General features: G+C 41.0%; 1 protein-coding gene across 3 annotated transcripts in view; it reads left to right on the top strand.

The window, feature by feature from the left end:
- The first annotated feature begins 876 nt into the window (after positions 1–876).
- The window catches only part of LOC131030544 (probable acyl-[acyl-carrier-protein]--UDP-N-acetylglucosamine O-acyltransferase, mitochondrial), a 185,449-nt gene continuing 165,612 nt past the window's right edge, over positions 877–20,713 (top strand). Inside the window, exons 1-3 of one of the 3 annotated variants that reach the window (XM_057961408.2) lie at positions 877–1,012; positions 1,197–1,374; positions 1,507–1,588. In XM_057961408.2, coding sequence (XP_057817391.2) covers positions 1,222–1,374; positions 1,507–1,588 — 235 coding nt within the window. In that variant the 5' untranslated portion in view covers positions 877–1,012; positions 1,197–1,221. Of the gene's footprint in view, positions 1,375–1,506; positions 1,589–20,713 lie in introns of all 3 variants that reach the window. The other 2 variants (XM_057961406.2, XM_057961407.2) reach the window with 2 other exon arrangements.

Below are 20,713 nucleotides of genomic sequence, written 5' to 3'. Positions count from 1 at the left end.
ACGTGCTTACAACTTTTTCCTAACATTGTTTCTCCTCAATTGCAAATCATAGTGTTTTTCCTAACAATGTTTTTCCTCAATTGTAGATCAAAATGTTCATCCAAACCTGCAATTTTCAATGAATAGCTAATAATTTTCCTTAAATAATTTTTTATAGTCATCCGATTTGATATTGTCAATTTATGTTTGCATCTCTTTGATAGATTTGGAGCATAATTGGTCTGTGGCGTATCATAGGATGGAATCCAATAGGGTCACAACGTTTTTGAAGAAAAGAACATTGTTTATAGCTTATCAATTCTTAATATATCTTAATTAAACTTTGCTGAATAGTTTTTGTGTTCATTATGTTGGTTTTGTATTGCCATCCTAAAGATCCTCATAAAAAATGCATAAAATTTATAATGAACAAAGGTGAAATCTTTTGTATATGAATGTCAGTTTATTAGAGTTTTACTAATGCTATAAGTATGCATACCACTGGTAACAAAAACAATATTAATATTTACAATTTGTAATTTTGTTGTCATCCTTTTGATTCATTAGATTTTATGAAAATCATATGTGAAAGTTGAATAGGATTTAGCTATTAGACAATCTTATAACAAATTGAATATACTGACAATGAAAATAAAACATTTTACTTTCCTTTAGTTTTGATAAGATTATGAAGAATGCCTATTGTTGAATTGATAAAATATTAAGAAATGAAGAAAAAAATTCTTTAATCCACTAAAATTCTCAATCATTTCACTTATCAATTTACTGTACTAAAAAAAAACCTAATTACCTTCCCACACAAAATCCCCAATGCTAACACTTATGCCTATAAAAACAATATTTCATGGCATTAGATTTTTTTCGTAAAATTTCAAAATGGTGGTTTTTCAAATAGTTTCAACCTACTCAAACCTTCCAGTTTCTTGTCAATCGACGGAACTTCTGTTTTCAAAAACTGTATTCGACATCTGCAGTAAAAAAAACAGAAAATTCAATTCTAACAGAGACAAAGGTATCATATCTTTCTTACAGTTAAAAATCTACTGTACTAGCAGACCCCCGCGACGGATGATGTACGCTCGTCTTGTATAACATCTTAAAATAGGCAGGACGATTATTCAAACCACTGAAGCATTATCAGCACATATTTCATGAGACATGTTAATAAATCGTCTTCCTGCATGCATTATCTGCAGACATTTCTACAGGCAACTTGTAGCCATGTCTTGCAGTCTAAATATTCTGCCAACAGAGGCATATGGCGGTTCACTTCACACATACAGGGGAAATGTTAACACACATAATGTTTTACCGCAACAGAAATTTTCTCGCGTCTATTCTACGGCGATTTTCCGAAGCTCAGAGCGATTGAAGGTTTTTGTTTTTTTTGGGGTTGTTGTTTCAAATAATCCTAATACATGATTTTAGTTTGAATGCAGTTATCATTCGTGCTTTGCGAAATTTTTGGAGACGACAAATTTAATCTCCGATTCGGGCTTTTGACAGAATGGAATTTCGCAAAGAGTTTTTCATTTTGGCTACCGTGCAGCTGACAGGAGATTAGCGGGGATTTGTAGAAAATATAGCGGTAAGATGATTTTTCCCGGTTCAACACAGGTGTTAAATTTTTTCTTTAAATTTTTTCAAGTAGCATAAATTCTTCAATAACATTTATTTCATGAGAGGTATTCTAAACTCAGATTTAGTAAGCATTGCTGATTCTCACGGTTATTTTGACCTAAATATTTTAAACTTTGTATCAGTTAAGCTATAAGTAGAGATTTCCTGGTCAACCGTAAGTGCGTTTTTAAAAGTAAAGCCGTAATTGGCTAATACTAATACAAGTGTTTTGCTGTTGAATAATTTATTGCAATAGGTGTTAGGGGGTGGTTTATGTCGACAGTTTGATTGATTACCTCTTAACTGAAAATGCAAAATTTCTTATTTACGTGTGAACTATTCTTCATAAATCAATTAAATTACGTGAACAATCTGTGAGTATTTTGTCAAGTCATTCTTCATAATTTATCAGGCTTGCATAAATTTAGTTATTTTCTGCTTAATCGCTTATTATCTACGCTACCGTGCTAAAATTTTCTTTGTAATTTTACTATGCTCACCAAAATTTAATTATGTTTACCTTAACCTGTAAATCTCTGTAATATTGTGGAAATTATTCTTGATAACTATGTAGGCTCTCTTAAGTTTATAAATTTTGGCTTGACCTCTAATCTCTTAAATAGGGTACCAAATTTTCAATTTATTTCATAATAGGCATGCTTAAATTTAATATTTTTTAGCTTAACCTTAATTCTCTGCTATCCTGTGCAAAATTGTTCCTTGTACCTCAATAGGTTCGCTTAAACTTCAAATCTCTTCAGTAGTAGCGTGTCACATTGTTCTTAAGAACCTAATAGGATCGTTGAAATATAATACTTTAGCTTGACCTCTAAATCTTTATGATAGTGTGCAAAATAATTCTCTAAAATGATATGGTAGTTAAATTTACCTAATTTTGACAAGATTTATCTTTATTTTTATTTTTACATTTGGTAACCAGTTAGACTAAAATAACGGTGGACTAGTTAATCTTTTATGTTGATGGAAGTCTCTCTAAGAATAAGCTAGACGATCGTTTAGACCGTAATAGTCTGATAAGTTGCTGCCTTAATAGTTCCCTTCAACAATGGTTCTCAAATGATTTTCTGCAGTTGGCAGCGAATTAGATTAAAATAACTGTGGACTGGGTAACCTTTTATGTTGATGGAAATCTCTGTAAGAATGAGCTATATTATCTTTCGTACTGTAACAGTCCAATAGGTTGCCATCAGAGTAGTTCTCTTCAACAAGTATTCCTTCCAATTGAAAGCAGGCTAGATAGAGTCTTTCTAATTGTGCAATGGATAAATCTCATGTTATTATGTCGGATGATTTCTGAGACTTTCATGGGTTAACTCAAATAGTGTAGTCCTCACAAACAGTATACAGATAATCACCAGTTTAGACTAGGTGTTGCATATGAAATGACTTGTTAAATTCGCTAAATTTCTGTGATTTGGTGCAGATGATTTCTGAGTGAGAGATAGGTCAGCTTGATTCTTATTGGTTCCCTGCAAAAATGATTTCTCTTGGGAGTAACTTGCAAGGTAGATTCAATTTAGACAGTGAACCATTTCATAATAGCTAACATGGGATGATCTACTCTTCTAATTGATGTGTTTGAGCTTATATGCTTTTTAAAAGGCAAAAAGAAAGCAATAAATTAATTTCTCAAAAAGTACAGTCTGCTTGCTCCATTAGGATGCAATTCCTGAGCCTACTTCCAAACAGTTGTAATAGAATGATAGAGTGAGCTAAGTAAGTTTCCTTGAAGCTTTGCTTGATATGCTTTCAGAATCAATCTGAAACCTAGATTTTCCCATGGAAGATCGTTTCCTTCTGTTCTGACCAAAAACTCTTGTAGTAGAAGCTCAGAATAAGATTCCAGGCCATATTCAGATGGAGAATGTGAAGGGATCTTACTTCCACTGATTCCATAATGGGGTGATTTATCCCCCACTTGTAACCAATTACATTGAGATTTTGACTTCCACATGATTCATTATAGAAGTTCCCATTTCCTCAATTGTAACCAAGTTTGTTTACATTCTTTAGAAGGCGAAGACCAAGACCTCCAGTTTTAATGTTCTTGTCAATCAACTTTAGTGGCTACTAATTAGTTCTCTTTGTGATTGGATGTTATAGAAATGGGCCACATTCTAGGATTTGTTTGTCCTTCACAAAGTTTAATTTCTTAGTAATTTTTTATATTATTGTGCCATGGCAAAGGTTTGTTATTTCTAGTGTTGGGCAATAAGAGGCTTAAGGGTTTATCTTGCATTCACTTGAGTTGGAAGTTCCACGAAGTTTCTTCACGGAGGGATGCAGGGACGTAGGGATGGGTTTTGGGGACAAGGGCCTAAACTTGGGGAAAACAATAGGGTTTGGTGCTGATATACATATGGTACTGTTGATGTGTTTTTCATGCACATGTGAACACAGAATAAAATACCAAGGTATCTTATCCTCTCTTGAACAAAATTTCCTCGAATGCTGAAGATTTCGCCTAAGCATCATTCGAGAAGACTCCAAGGTTCTTATATGTAGGGTCTCTACGTGTGGATAAGCTCTTGTGGTATGATGTGATTTTGCTGGAATCACAAGGGGACTTACATTCGACTGCCTAAGTGTTTAATCTACTGGAACTTGAATCCTATCTACTAGCTAGAAGATAAAGAAATATCAAAAGATACAGGGTTTGGAGAATCTAATCTAAGACCTAGAATGCAAGAAGATGGATGAATGACTAGGTGGAGTCATACGGGGCTGGGTCTCACCATCAGGTTGAACAATCTGACGCCAACTCAATGCAATCTTCTAAGGGATGCTTTGAATATATTCAAATCATACAACATCAGACATTGATCACCACTCAAGTTAATGCATGAACAATAGATGCGTAACGACTTGAGATTAAGCTCATTCTATGCCAGTTGACCATGCAGGGCACACTTACAATCAGCAAGAGGCTAGTGGTTTGGACTAGGTGGATTTCACGCGAGTGCATTCAATAACTTCCTTCATTCAATCTAATTATTTACCATCTAAAATGAAAATTCAACAAGAGACCATGCATATTGCAAAGAAACAACACACTTCACCATAACTTCAATGAAAATGGAGTTCGTTTACAATCAGGGCAACAATTCCTTGCCTTCTCTCCCTAATCTACTTTAATTGCTTTTCTATTTTTACTGACTATTCACTATTGACTAATCTCTAACTATTATTAGCTAACTCTTAACTATTAACCTTTACAAATGAAGAGCCAGAGCTTTATATAGGGAGCTCTTTACAATTTGATGGCTCTGATTGATTTAGAATGAATGGCTAGGATTACAAGATGAAAACCCTAATTAGGGTTTGTCACAACAAACTCCCTTAGCAAATGAGAAAATTACATTTCATGAGAATGGACCAATAGATGTCAAGGATAGGTGCCTCGAAGTTTGTGCCATCACTAGTGAGTCAGGTACGTTGAATTTGGACATGTTGAGGTGGAGCTATCTAACTGGAGGAACAATGACTGGGATGCCACCTTGTCTGGTACTTGCTCGTATCTCTCTTGATACTCAATTTGGTGATGCTGAGAAGCTAACTTTGATTAACTCTTCTGAAACTATCTGCTTCTTCAACGTACCCTTGCATTGACTTTGGTTGATCCTCCTCTGTCCTTGATGTACTTGATGAATGATGTACCTCCTTGACTCTCATGTGTTTGATGAAGCCTCCTTCTTGGTCAAGTCACTCCTCCTCTGGTAGCTCATATCGCTTTGAAGTGTTTATAAGATCTTTCTTCTGATATCTTGTGGTTTCTCCATGTGGTAGAATGAAGATCTTGAGAATAGCTTGCAACTCCTTGAACACTTGAAGTCTTCCAACACTTTAGAAGCACTTTGAGGAGTCCTCCATGCATTTTGAGGTGTCTTTAATGATGATGGAACTTGAATAGGTCGCCGTTGTCTGTTCTTCCTTCTAGCTCGGTCTTGTTGATCTGCAAAACAAACAAAAGATGATTAAGAATACATGACATATTCATTCTAACATAGCATTTCTTACCTTAAATCATCAACAAGAAGGCATTAGGATGAAATTTGTTCTGGACCCCTTGGAAGGATAGGCCCTATAATGAAATTCGCTCTGGACCCTTTGGAAGGGTCAGGAGCGAAAATTGACAAAGTTGCTCAGTTAGACCTCATTTTCAACCTTACCTTACCAAGATCAAATCATTCACCTCCAAAATTGCCTAGGAATAGGTTTCGCTCAAGGGTCTAGGCAAAACACTAGACCTCTTAGGAATTTCGCTCTGGACCTCAGGAGCGAAATTTGTAATTTAGCCTCAATTCTATCACCTCATTGCCTCAAATCACTTTTCAAGGGCAAGTACACATCAATCCTTTCCCAACCATGTTGTCGGGTAATTAAGCATCAAGGTAAATTGTGTTAGTGTCGACAGTTAACCCGTCGGTTGTCGACAGCTGGCACCAGATAACTGACCAGACTCCTTTATATTGTATCTGTTTCCAGTCTTTGGGATGTATTTGTGGTCGTACATATTGCTATCATTATATGTACTGGCTTATTATGAATCAATAGAACACTTGTGAGTTCCATATATTCTGTGTACTTCTGTCATTTATGCAATGTCTTAACTTGACACCCTACGGGGAAAACATTTGGCGCTGTTGCCTAAGTAAAAACCTAGGAGCAATGGGGAAAAAGACGTACTACATGGCACATGGATAATGGGACAACCATTAGCAGAAGGAACTAGTGACCCTGATAGAGAACCCAAAGAATTGTTTGAGGGGAAAAAGACACTCACGAAGGATTTCTCTTGCATCCTACAGGCGGCAATCGAAACACACGTACGGAGGGAAGCCACTGCCGAAGATGCCCCAGAAGATGCTGTGGAGTTCGCTCGGAGTAAGCCCCGCTGTGAATTGGTTGATGAGCAAACTGCCTAACCTTTTGGCACAAGGATTTTTGGCTCTCCAGAATCGAAGGGAAGACATCTACCGAGAGAACCGACAGCAACAAATTCTATGGGAATTTAGGGAGCGCCAAGAAGATGAGCGCAATACATGAACTCTAACGGTCAGAGAGAATAAATAAGAACACCCCCATTGTAATGAGTATGTCAGTGACATACATTATGTACTAGGGATGAAGTAATAAAAGTTTTTTTTTTGTTTTGTGCACATGGTGTGTGCTTGTTGTGTACGGAAGTGATTTATGCCCAATATACTAAATAAAGACAAAAATAAAAAGATACAAAGTGACGAATGGGAAGTGGCACAAAGAGCGTTGAAACTCAGACAACAGATAGAACGGAGGCATAGGCTAAGGCAGCTTGCCGATGGACGACCGGTCGAGGGGTTGCTCGAAGGGAACCTAGGAGGTGTCATGGAGGTTGCGGAGGCAGAGATAGACGGAGAGAATTACACTCTCTACGCTGTTGTAGGGTTCCCGAAGGGAACCTAGAAGAAGTCACAGAGGGTGCCGAAGGAGAACTCTACAGTTCGCCAGATTACCACCATAGGATAAGAAGTCGCGAAGAGTTGGTGGAACAAACAAGGCGAAATCTAAACCTGATCGACGCTACTAGAGACCTCCTAAAGAACTTGTCCATTTCGGAGGACAACCAGAGGGAGACAACCAACCAGAGGGAGACGACCGAAGGTGACGGTACGACCGAAGATGCCGAGGGAACAATAGGGTACCATACGGGAGGCAATTTGTTCGGTTCGGGGTCAGCAACCTTCTTCGGAGGACCCACGAGTGGAGGGTCAAATGCAGGAGGCGGAGCCGGTAGATCACCAGGTACAAGCACACAAGGCATTAGAGGAGCAAGACCCAGCGGCGGGATGGCAAGTAAATAGAAATTGCCAAAGTTCACAGGGGACGACAAGGAGGACCAGGTACAGCACTGCCGTACATGTGAAACTATTTGGTCCGCCAACAGAGTGACGAACTAGGATGAGTGGGTACAACAGTTCCCAACCACGTTACGTGGAGTTGCCATGAATTGGTACTCCAATGTTGACAAGCAAAAAGTGGCCACATGGGCCAATCTATAGAAGGAATTCAAGGAGGAGTTTCGGTTGCTCCGTGATGACAATGAAATCATAGCCGAGATATACAGTACCAAATAAGGTCCCAAGGAGACAGTACAGGCATACAGCCGGAGGCTGAAAGAATTGTTGGGTAAAATGGAAAGCCAACCCGCAGATGGGTTGAAGAAACGATGGTTCGTTGAAGGGTTGAAATCCTCCCTACGGAAGAAGATGAAAATTGTACCCCCGACGTCATATGACGATGCCTATAATAGGGCGATGGACCTCGAGAGCGAACACAAAACGTAAAAGAAGAAGAAAAGTAATAAATTCTCATTCAACAACGATGAAGACTTTGACGGGGAAAGCAACAGCAGTGGCGAATTGAGTAAAAAGGTGCACGTGCTCCAAAAGGATATGGAACGAATGTTGAAAGAATAAGCCATGAAGGGGAGTACGAGTAAGACTGAAGAAAAGAAAATGATGTGTGGTGTACGGACTGTAGGAGTGACGAACACACCAAGGGGTCCTGCCCCAAGAAGGCTTTTTGCGACATTTGTCAGATTGCCGGACATTTGACAAAGGAATGTCCCTACAATATGAAAACCAGGAGCCAACAAGTTCTCTTCACGCAAGAGTAGCCGGCCGTCGGAACTTCACAAACCACCAACAATAATGCATCATCTGGCAGATACAGGAACAACCGGCGAGGGGGGAAGACCAATAATAACAATAATAAGAGGGGCCGGATCCAATATGATGTGAAGGGATGGCCAATGATCCAGTGTCGAGCCTGCAATCAATGGGGCTACTTTGCCAGGGAATGCACCTCAGAAGAAACTCCACAAAAACTATGCAAATGGTGTGGGCCTGGAGACCACGATGATGGAACTTGCCCAAAGTCTGGAGTGAACATGCTCAACATTGACAGGACGGAGGAATGGGTATTGGCATTCACATGGTCACAGGCAAAGAAGGCCACATACCTGGACCCTCTCACGGAGAAGCAACGGGCACTGGAGGCGAAGGTTGAAGTGGCGAAGGAAATGCTGGCACAAGGGAACACTCAGGAAGCGGCAAGTACTTCCTGCTCTGAGGTTGAGGAAAATATCCCGAATAATATGCTGCAGATTGAAGTACCTGTGAAGATGAAGGACCTCCTGGAAATGATGCCGCAATTACGTACGACACTCCTACGTACAGTGCAAGTAACTCCACAGAGTCGACTGACCCGGAATACGGATGTTCCTGGCGGAACACCAACAAACCCATTGGTCCTGGCACTATACAGTGGTCGGCACCCGGGGGTGGTAGAAATGGGAATACTTGGCACCATTTTGACTGACACCATTGTCGACGGCGGGTCGGGAGTGAATGTGCTTCCAGAAGAAACTTGGAAGAAGCTTGGCAAGCCGACACTGTGGCCATCAACCTTCAACTTATTGGGAGCGGATCAACATGGTATCAAACCTCTTGGAACGCTCATGGCGCAACAAGTGACCATCGGGATACAACCATTTGTCCTCGACTTCGTGGTGATTCCGCTTGCGAAGAAAGGATATGACGCCATTCTTGGCAGAGGGTGGTTGGTGGCGGCCAGAGCGAATCACAACTGGAAGCGTAACATGCTGTCCATGGAGAAAGTCGAGCGAAAATTTATTATCGACTTGAAAGCACAACTCGTGATTGAAGAACTCGCGTCAGGAAGCCCATTAAGGAAAGTACGGAAGGGAACCGAATGAGGAAAACATCTTGGGAATCCAAGGATGTTCGGAAGATGAGACCGATTCCTTAATGGGCTCTTCCATTGGCAAATGGAAGACTACGAGTTGCTGTATGGGTGCAAAGTGTTGCAAGTTGATGAGGAGCCGGACGAAAAATGAATTTCCGCCAACGTACGGGGAATACACGGAAGGGGATGCTCTTGTCAACGAGGCACCAACGCATAGGTTTGACATGATGAAACCAATTCGGTACGAAGAGTCCGTAAAACCTACAAACCTCGGCACGGAAGCAGAGTCAAGGAACATCTTGGTTGGCGACGACTGGAATCCAGTCCTAAAAGCCACCGCGTTTAAAATATTCATGGAATACAAGGATGTATTCGCCTGGACGTACAAGGACCTCAAAGGGGTGCCGCTAGAACTGTGCGTACACCAAATTTCACTTGTACCCAGGGCCGTACCTGTATGGAAGAGGCCGTACAGAATGAATAAAAACTATGCTACGAGAGTGAATGATGAAATCGAATGTATGCTCGAAGCCGGGATTATTTTTAAAGTGCAAACCAGCGAGTGGGTGTCGCCCATAGTGATATCCCTTAAAAAGGAGGCAAACCAGATCTGAATTTGCGTGGATTTCAGATGCCTTAACGCGGTCACCATAAAGGACCCGTTTCCAATACCATTTACGGATAGCATCTTGGAGGAAGTGGCCGGTCATGAAATTTATTCATTTATGGATGGATTTTCTGGGTATAACCAAATATCCATTGCTGAAGAGGACAAATTAAAAACGACCTTCATAGTGGAAGATGGCGTGTACGTGTATAACCGAATGCCGTTCGGGTTATGCAATGCGCCAACGACATTCCAACGGATAATCCTTCACATATTTGACAAGATGTCAGTAGGGAACTTCAGGGCGTTCCTTGACGACTGGTCCATCTACAGTAACCAGGATGCACATCTGGTCGCACTTGGCGAATGCATGGAGAGATGCAGGCGATCCCGCCTAGCACCCAATCCCCCAAAATGCAGATTCATGGTGCCTCAGGGGAAGCTGTTAGGACACATAGTGTGTAAGGCTAGACTCAAGACTGACTTGGACAAGATTCGGGTGATAGTGGAAATGGAGGCACTGACAGATGTCACGGGAGTCAAATCCCTCCTAGGACACATAGGGTATTACAGGCAGTTTATCAAAAATTTTGCTCAAGTATCCCGCCCTTTGGACAAACTGACGAGGAAAGGTGAATGGTATGCATGGGGGACGGCTCAGAAAGAGGCCTTCCAAGAACTGAAGTCACGGTTGGTAGGTGCGCCAATCCTGACATATCCGAATTGGGACAAAGAGTTCCATGTACATGTCGATGCATCAAATTTTGCCATAGGGGCCACACTGGCGCAGGTTGGCGATCACGAGCTAGATCACTTGGTATACTTCGCAAGTAGACTACTGTCAAAGGTGGAAAAAAACTATGGTACGACAGAGAGGGAAGCCCTGGGGGTGGTGTACTCCGTCCAGAAGTTTAGACATTACTTACTGGCCACGTCGTTCACATTCTATGTGGATCACCAGGCGTTAATGTACCTGGTGAATAAGCCAATCATTCAGGGGCGAATCAACCAATGGCTGCTGTTGTTGCAGGAGTTTACATTTAACATTATTGTACGACCTGGGAAAAGCCATGTGATAGCCGACCGGCTATCTAGAATCAAGTCAGGGGAACCGGTGAAAGGAGTAAATGAAGACTTCCCGGATGCCCACTTATTCCGCATTGTCGTCCTTCCTGCCTTGTACACAAGCATCGGGGAATATCTGTCGACATCACAATTCCCTAGAGAGATGCCACCAGGGGAACGAAGGAAGCTCGTACTAAGGAGAAGGACGTTTCAACTCATTAATGGCCTTTTGTATAAAATGGGACCTGACTAGGTCTTACGACGATGTGTCCTAGAGGAAGAAATTCAAGGTGTTTTACGGGAAGCACATGAAGGCCTGGCAGGAGGGCACATGGGGCCCGACACCACGACCAGGAAAGTTCTATTGGCAGGGCTATGGTGGCTGACACTGCACAATGATGCCCGGGAGTGGGTGACGAGTTGTGACACGTGCCAACGGGCAGGGAGGCCGTTGAAGAGGGATTTTATGCCCCTCAACCCGTCCAATGCCCAGGAATTGTTTGAACGATGGGGGCTGGATTTCATTGGACTTTTGAAGGCAAGTCGAGCCCGACGGTGCAGATACATTGTGGTGGCCACATAATACTTGACCAAGTGGGTTGAGGCACGGGCTCTGCCAGACAATTCGGCCGTTAGTACGGCAAGGTTTATCTACGAGCAAATCATTACACGGTACGGGATTCCAATCCAATTGATGAGTGACTAGGGAGGACATTTTGTCAATCACATAATCCGGTTGCTCACGACTGAGTTCAAGATATTCCACTCCTTATCAAGCCCCTACTATCCTCGGGCGAACGTGCAAGCCGAGGCGACAAACAAAATAATCGTCTCTGTGATTTACAAGTCTTGCGGAGTGGAGAAGGAAGATTGGGAGGAACGTTTACCGTCGGTATTGTGGGCGTACCGGACGACGTATAAGGTCACCACAGGACAAACCCCCTTCCAATAAATGTTTGGGCAGGAAGCGGTGGTGTCAGTGGAATTTATGGTGCTGAGTCTTCGGATTGCCATTGACAACAGACTAGGCGACATGGACAGTCTTCGAGAGCGGTTGTATGCCTTGAACAAATTGGATGAGCGTGTTGACGTGTCTGAAATTGAATTGCTGCAAACTCCATACGGCCAATGCAGAATAGAATAGCCAACTGATTATCCTACTCTCTCTTGAGATAAGGAAGTCTCTAATGCTGTTTTCTAAGTTTGATCAGAGGAGACAACCTCAAGGTTTCTTTTGTCAGGTCTTGATTGCGGGATTTTTCAGTGGCCTGATGTGTTTATGTTGGAAACACAAGGGGACTTACGATTTGCGACAAGCTAGTCTGCTGTGATTCTGGAATTACACAATAAAGAGCAAAAGGAAAGGGTTGGGAGATCTAAAACTAACAACACGGGTATGCGGGTAGACGGATTCAACATAACCAATTCCTGCTTGGCTAGAATAGCTCACAACCTTGCAGGAACGGTGCAATCTTCAAAGGGACTTGGAAGATTTTTAGATTGGAGACGCACAGCTAAGCACCCAATTCTGGCATAGCTCAGACGAGCATTTGCAATTGAACTAAGCACAATCGAAGGCTCAGGTTAACCACACAAAAGGACACACAATCAGTATATCCTCAGTGGTATGAGCCTGAATCTATCAAATACCTGCACACCCAAAACAGAAAGATCTATCTAAAATACTGAAAGAAACCATGCAAACATGATGAAAACAAGACAATTAACACCAAATCAATGTCTATATATTGATTTCATTTGCCTATTACAACAATTTCTGCAGCATCTCTATGCTACTGCTAAGATCTAACCTATTCTAACTCTAAAATCTAACTATCTAACCATCTAACCCCTTTACAAAAGAAAGGCCCCTGCCTTTTATAGATTTTACAATAATGAATCGAAGGCTAGGATGGACTGCATCCAAGGGCTGCAACCTGCCATCCAAAAGTTGGCAGCTTTAACCCATGCCCAATTAAATTCTCAGTTATCCAACCAACCACAACTTCAACCACCTACAACTGTTTTGGCATTAATTTGAGTCTATCCGATCTTCTTGGTGGTTGGGAATAGTTGTCCATAAAAATATCTTGCACGGGACCCATAGGCAGTTTATAATAAAACAATTTCAGCTTTCTAGAAATTGAATTCCTGGAATTAAATCCAGCTATGCACTTTCTTGAGAATGCATAGACTGAGTGTTCTTTTGCTTTTTGGTCTCGATGGTGGACTTCATCTTTGTTTAGTGGCACGGTTCCCAATGTTTGGTTGCTCTTGCGCTCCTGCAGCATGTTCCCACATCTTTTCTTTTTCCCGTCTTCAGCGCCTGGCCTTGAATTGTGATCCTTCCTTGATTTGCGTTTGAGGCCTTCTCCTAGTTCTTCGATGATGCCCTGCGATCAATCAACCAATTTCACTTCATTAAATTAATTTAACAAATATTAAATTTAATTACGACGTCTGGCTTGAGAAGCTCTTTGTGAGATGTATCTTGAAAATGCTTGTCCTTTCTCTTCGAATGTGAAATCTGATCCTTGGTCTTGATAGTGTTTGGGTGATTTACTTCTGCGTGATTTTACCTTTGGAGTCTTGGACGTTTTGAATGGGTTTACGACGTTTTGAAAACTTCTTATAGCGCGATTCTGGAGGTTTGAAGAGCTCCTGCAAATTTTAAAATCCTAACACTCATGCCTTTTTGGTGAATTTCGGAGAATGGGGGGGGGGGGTTTGCAGACTTTAAACTTCATATCTCCATTTTCTAAATTATGAACTCTACGTTTTCGCGTTTTGTTGTCTATTATACTTTCTGTGCTGTGTTCTTCGGAGGAATGGGAATTTTACCAATCTCGAATCCCCATGCTTGCCTTATGCATTGCGACTTTGGGCTCTATGGCGAATTTCGGAGCATTGGCGCTATTCTGCAAACTGGAGATATTTCGGAGCTTGGGGAGTTTATGCAAACTGAAAGGTAATTTTCGGACCTTGTAGATGTTTTGCAACTTAAAAACCTCGGACCCTAAGCCCTCTTTTGGAAAATCGGAGAAATTTCGGACCATTAAACACTTCTGCAAATTCGGAGTGTTAGACGTTTTTGTTGACTAAGGCATTTTCGGACCACGTAGCGCCTTTGCAAATTTCGACGAAAACTTCGGACCTCAACCCCCTTTTCACAAATTTGGAAGTGTTTTAACATGTTTGGAATTTCGGAGTTTTTAAGGCGTTTAACGATTTTTAAGGGTAAATTCGGACCTCTGGCGTTTTTGAAAATCGAAGAAACTTCGGACCTTTTGCCTATTCTTGCAAATTTCGGAGTGTTTGAACTTTTTTGCAACTTTATCATTTTCGAACCTTCTGGCAAGTTTTGCAAATTTCGGAGCATTTAGAGTTTTTTGCGAACTCCATCATTTTCGGATCTTTACCACCTTTTTGCAAATTTAGACAAAACTTCGAATTTCGGAGCTAGGGTCCGAAATTGGGCGTTTAAGTGAAATCGGATCATAAGCCACTTTTTGCAAATTAAGTGAATTTCGGACCTAAAGCACCTTTTTGCAACTTTATAACAAACTTTCAAATTTCGGAGCTAGGGTCCGAAATTGGGCGTTTAAGTGAAATTCGGACCTAAAGGCACCTTTTGCAACATTTTAAACTTTTCAACTTTTTGCCCTAGGGTCCAAAATTGGGGGTTTTAAGTGATTTTCGGACCTCTGGGGGCTTTTTGCAACTTTTTCACTTTTTCACATTTTAGCCCCAGGGTCCGAATTTGGGCATTTTAGCGATTTTAAACATTTTCCTCACGAAGTGCGAGCTTGGGCACTTGGGCGAGTTTGTCAAGATCTCGTTGAAGGATCATTTTATGGAATATAACATTCAAGTATAAGTGACATTATACTTTAAGTTATATTCCATATATACTTTCAGGATGTTTGAGAGTGGTTTCGGACCTCCAGGAGTTATATTGCAAATTCTAGTTTTTGGAGGATTCCTCAGTTTTCAGACTTAGTCAAATTTCAGGATCAGGACATTCTAGACTTAGCCAAATTTCAGGGCCCCAAATTTCAGGGTTAGGAAATTCCAGACTTAGCCAAATTTCAGGGCATTTGAAGATCAAGATGACATTCCAGACTCCATCACTCACCAACTTGACCCTTCATATCCCCTTCTTCTTCCGCAAAGACGGAAAGGCACAAACCGGGGGGTCCCTGTCCAAGACGGGGATGGGTGTGCGATTCGCACAACAGAGCAACAAATGATGGCTTAGTGGGCGACGAAGACGACACAGCAGAGGCGGAAAACGTGGCACGACAAACACCTGCGAAGAATGCAGTTTACTCCTGGACAAGTTGTGCTGAAGTTTAACAGACGCAATGAAATAAAGCCTGGCAAGTTCAAGGTAAAGTGGCTGGGTCCATTTACGGTTCGCGTAGTCGGCGCAAACGGAGCCATTAAATTGTGGACGCTCAACGACAAGGAAATAATCGAGGCGGTCAATGGCTCAAAATTGAAGGTGTACCGGGAACAACAGGAACGCCTAGATCGTGAAAATTGAAAATTGAAAGGCATAAAAGAAAAAAAAAAGAAAAAAAATGTATTGTAGCTCAAAAATAAACTGGGGGTTTGGGGCAGCGCCCCTCGCGAGGTCTGGGGGTGGTCCAGGGGCAGCGCCCCAGGTGCGCTCCCTGTCGTAGTATAGGGTGGGGTCGAGGGGCAGCGCCCCCGCTGCCAACACCAATTTACCACCCTTCAGAACCACACGGAAGTCCTTGGCGCACATCATTTTTGTGATATTTCTTTTACAAGCAATCATTGCCAGATCGACGGAAATCATTGTTAGATTGACGGGAAGCATTGCCAAGTACGAAATGTTACACATTAGTACAAACATATTAGTATGGACAAAGACATATTAGTACAGACAAATACATATTCGTACGACATTTTAGTACGTCGTAATTCCTTACAGACCCGTACGGACAAAGGTGCCAAACGAACTATACAAATTCGTACGACCACGAACCTAGACATTTTTCGTACGGAACAATTCCATACAGCTCCGTAAGGACGCAACTTGTAATGTCCCCTTCTCACTGATGACCTTCCAGTGGTCCATTAGCCTATTCCTAAGACCCGTAGGCTAGGTGGAATGAAGAATGAGGGTCCAGCATTGATGAAACAGGGACTTACTATTTTTAGTAAGTCACGGAATGGCCATTCTGGTGTCACTGTCCTACTGAGCTCTCCATGTTTTGCCTCTGCACTCGATGATCATGTTTTTCTGAGCAATAGTTCTTGACTTACTATTTTTAGTAAGTGGCTGTGTGGCACAGTTCTATTTCTGGCAGTAGACAGGGTTCTGATTCTGCAATAGTTTTGTGGTCGTTCGGGCTCAGTTTCATCCTGGTTGTGATAATAATCAGTACGGGAGTCATTTGCGACATAATTAAATATTATTTCCTTATCCTAAGGTTAATATTTAATTAATCTGATTATTGGCTACTGGTTTATTAAATTTGGGATTAATGCCTATTTTATCCTAAGTTGTGGCGAAATTCATATGTACTATGGGATGTCGAAATATTTTAGGAGAACATTATTTCATGTTGCATCTCCATTATTTGCCAAGTGATTTATGTGGGTCCTCCCCCTTTTTGGCGTGAGTCTTGACTTAGGAAGAAAGTGGCCCTACACTTGGGTCCACTTGTAGTGGAATGAAATTCAAATGCAAGGCGTGGAATTTGGAGGAATGGCATTTGGATTTGAAGAGTGAAGTTATAAATATGAGGCTTGGGCTCCCATTTGCACTATCTTTGAAAATTGCATCGTTATGCTGCCAGTTTGGCTACTGAAAATCTGAGCTTCGAAGTTGGCTTCCTAGCTAAGTCTCAGTTTCGTACTTGCAAGATAGTACCTAGCTGTGTCCTTGTATTCCCATTGCTGATTGGTGAATGAGTTGCAAATTATGGAGTGTTCTATGATTGGATTTGAGTGTTTCTGGTTGCTGGTCGTGGGATTGCTGAAAGCATAGATGAAAAACTCGGATTTTGCAATAACTCGGCAAGGCCAAAAAATTTTAAAAACTCGGGACTCGCCAAAACTCGGCAAAAAACTCGGCAAAACTCGGCAACTTTATCGAACATTTGAAAATACATTTTTTTTTTATATATAATTCAAAAACACACATTTACACCAAATTTGTATAACATATATGATTTCCATGATATATAAATCAAATTTTTTTGGTAATACATAGCAACAAATGCAAGTATCATAGCATAAACCAAAAACCAAGTGCAACATATGTATAAGAGTTCAATACATATCAACGTATCATAGTGACAGTCTCATAGAGTTATAGAGTCATAGACCACAAAACAAGAACCTCTGAAATTCTGATTACATATCAAGTTCAAAGTTTGGTATCAATGAAAATAAGAAATCATAAATTGCATCTACGACTAAAGCTCAAAACAGATTGTGGCCGCTGGATGGGTGGTGCTGAAGTAGTGGCAACATCCTCAACACTAACAGGTGCCTCTGTTGCATGATCAACCTCCTGCTCCTCCTCACGTGCTGCCACTTCCGCATCCCATTCCTCTCCTGCCCTCTCCAACTCACTCAGCTGCTCATTAGTAAGGAATGGATCCAAATCATTATCAACATCATCAGGAGAAGCAACCCATTCTGCTGCATATGGATCAATGTCATCCAAGTCAAGTGCTTCATGTGAATCTTGCCCTAGCACCTTCTTCTCATGTAATCGAATGTTGTACCGCACATAGACAAGATCATTCAAGCGTTGTTGAGTCAACCTATTGCGCTTTTTTGTGTGGATGTTCTCAAAAACACTCCAGTTGCGCTCACAACCAGAAGCACTACAAGGCTGTGATAATATGCGGATGGCAAGCTTTTGAAGATTAGGCGTTGTGGCACCATAATCTTCCCACCACAAATCTGCAAGGATACAAAATGTGATTTATAACTTGTAAAGATTTCAATAATCTTAAAGAGAGAAATAAATGGTAAAAATTAAACATATGTTTTTTTTTACCTGGTCGTAAGGTGGCTCTCCTACGTTTGCAATCAGGTGAAGAAAACAATTCCCCTAAGGCCTTCTTATAACTCTGCAACTCATCAAGTATCAGGTCTCGAAGGATCTCATCATCAACTAATCTCCGAATGCATGTGTCAAGGCCAATTCTAACCTCTGCATCTGCTCTGAAACTCGGAGAGTAAAAAAATTGGGATTCAAGAAGTAGGCAGCAGCATGAATATGTTGGTGGAGTTGATGGTTCCACCTCCGATCAATTATGCGCCATATGGGTTCATACTTGGTCTTGTTTGACCCATACAAGTGTTGAATCGCCTCTTTGGCCTTATCCATGGCCTCATATAGATACCCCATGGAGTTATGATCCCCATCCACCATTCGTAGCACCCTCACCAACGGTTCCGACACCTAGATATAAAAAATCTAACAAAATCAGCAGATTGAAATATTAGAAAATTAAATAATAAATCATCAATTAAAGTTTCAAAACTTACATTGATGATCTCCTCCACTATCTTGGCAAAATTAGTATCAAAAATGGCAATCACAACCTTCTCTGCTTCAGGCTTTGTAGCATAAGGACTCCCCAACCATCTTTCACTCACGAACATCCGCTTCAGGTTGGGCAATGTAGCAAGTATGCTCTGCAAGGTGAGGAAATTGGTAGCAAAGCGTGTGACCCCCGACCGCACAAGATCCTTACCTTCAGTGTGCTCTCTCATAAGATTCAGGACCCATGTGTGATTGTAGATGTATTTGGTGATATTCCTTCCATCTTCAACCACTTTCTTTACCCAACTTAGTTTCCCTATGTCCTCAAGGAGCAAGTCAAGACAATGGGCAGCACAAGGGCTCCAAAATAATGTCGGATGTCTAGCCATTAGAAGTTTGCCGGCTGCCACATATGCAGCTGCATTATCAGTCACAACTTGGATGACATTCTGCACTCCCACATCCATCACCACTTCATCCAACATGTTGCACAAGGTCTCCGCATTCTTCACTTCATTGGAGGCATCAATTGATTTTAAAAATACTAACTGTCCTCCTGAAGCAACTAGAAAGTTGATGAGTGTCCTGTTCCTACCATCTGTCCATCCATCAGAAAGAATGGTGCAGCCATTCTTTTCCCAAATAGTCCTTTGCTCTTCCACTAATGCATGAGTGTTTTGGACCTCATCCTGCAATAACGGTCCACTTACCTCGTAACGGCTTGGGGATTTGAACCCCTTACCTGCCACAGTCAACGCGGTGACCAATTGGTCCCAAGATGGACTAGAAATAGCATTGAACGGAACATCGTTGTAGATAAAAAATCTAGCACACGCCACCTTGGCTTGTTGGTGAGCCTCTTTATTCCATGCAGTGCCAAGCAATCCAGGTTGTGCACCAGGAGTGTTACGTGGAATAAAGAAGTTTTCCATGTTGCTGTCCAAAGTTCCCTTTGCTCGTATCCGTGGCCCAAGGGAAGAACCAGATGTCCCCACATCTGTATGTGACCCCATGGAACTCAAATCTGCCCTTGGGGCTGCCATTGCCTCTGCTGTTCTCTTTTTTGTTGCCTTCCTTTGATCATATGCTTCAAGCGTTGCTATTGCATCTCTCGTAGCCTCTTCAGTACATTCCGTACAGCTTGTGGTATCTCGGCATTGAATTTTTGCAAGGTGATATTTGAACCTATTAATGCCACCTTTTACAATTTTTTTGCAATGGTTGCAAAAAACATCTCCTCGTTTTGGACCTGGTCTCCCATGTTTCCAACAAGGGTCTCTCTTTTTGCCACCAACTTTAACTGTAGAAGCTGAATCCATTTTCTTTCAAAAAGATGTGGAAAAGAACCTAGCAAAAGAGAGGCAACATTTAGAGATAAATAACATTGTTACCAAAAAAAATCACAAACATCCAAAAATTACAATGACTGTATAACTGTATTTTATTTACAGTCATCTATTAATAGATGACTCTCTAAAATTAAAATTTTTAATTGGTTGTGTATTTTTTTAAGTTTTTAACTTCAAATTTAAATTTAAATGAAATACTTTAATACACATTGACATTACACAGTTGACAGTCATTTCAAATGACTATGAGTATTTCACAATTGACTGTGTAATACATAGTCATTAATTACAATGTACATTAATGATTAATGTATTACACAGTCATCAGTCATTTGAAAATGACTATGTATTACACAGTCATTTCAAAATTTGAAAATGACTCTGTATTACACAGTCATCAGTCATTTGAAAATGACTGTGTATTACACAGTCATCAGTCATTTGAAATTTTGAAATGACTGTAATGACTGTGTATTACACAGTCATTTGAAAATGACTGTGTATTACACAGTCATCAGTCATTTCTCATTTGAAATGACTGTAATGACTGATGACTGTGTAATACACAGTCATTTGAAAATGAATGTGTATTACACAGTCATTTGAAATGACTGTGACTGTGTAATGATGACTGTGTAATACACAGTCATTTGAAAATTTGAAATGACTGTGTATTACACAGTCATTTGAAAATTGAAATGACTGTGACTGTGTAATACACAGTCATTTGAAATGACTGTGACTGTGTAATGATGACTGTGTAATACA

The sequence above is a fragment of the Cryptomeria japonica genome, chromosome 6, assembly GCF_030272615.1.
Source record: "Cryptomeria japonica chromosome 6, Sugi_1.0, whole genome shotgun sequence".
Classification (NCBI taxonomy): domain Eukaryota; kingdom Viridiplantae; phylum Streptophyta; class Pinopsida; order Cupressales; family Cupressaceae; genus Cryptomeria; species Cryptomeria japonica.
Note: the sequence above shows the minus strand (reverse complement) of the source record. Positions and strands in the feature narration are given on the sequence as shown.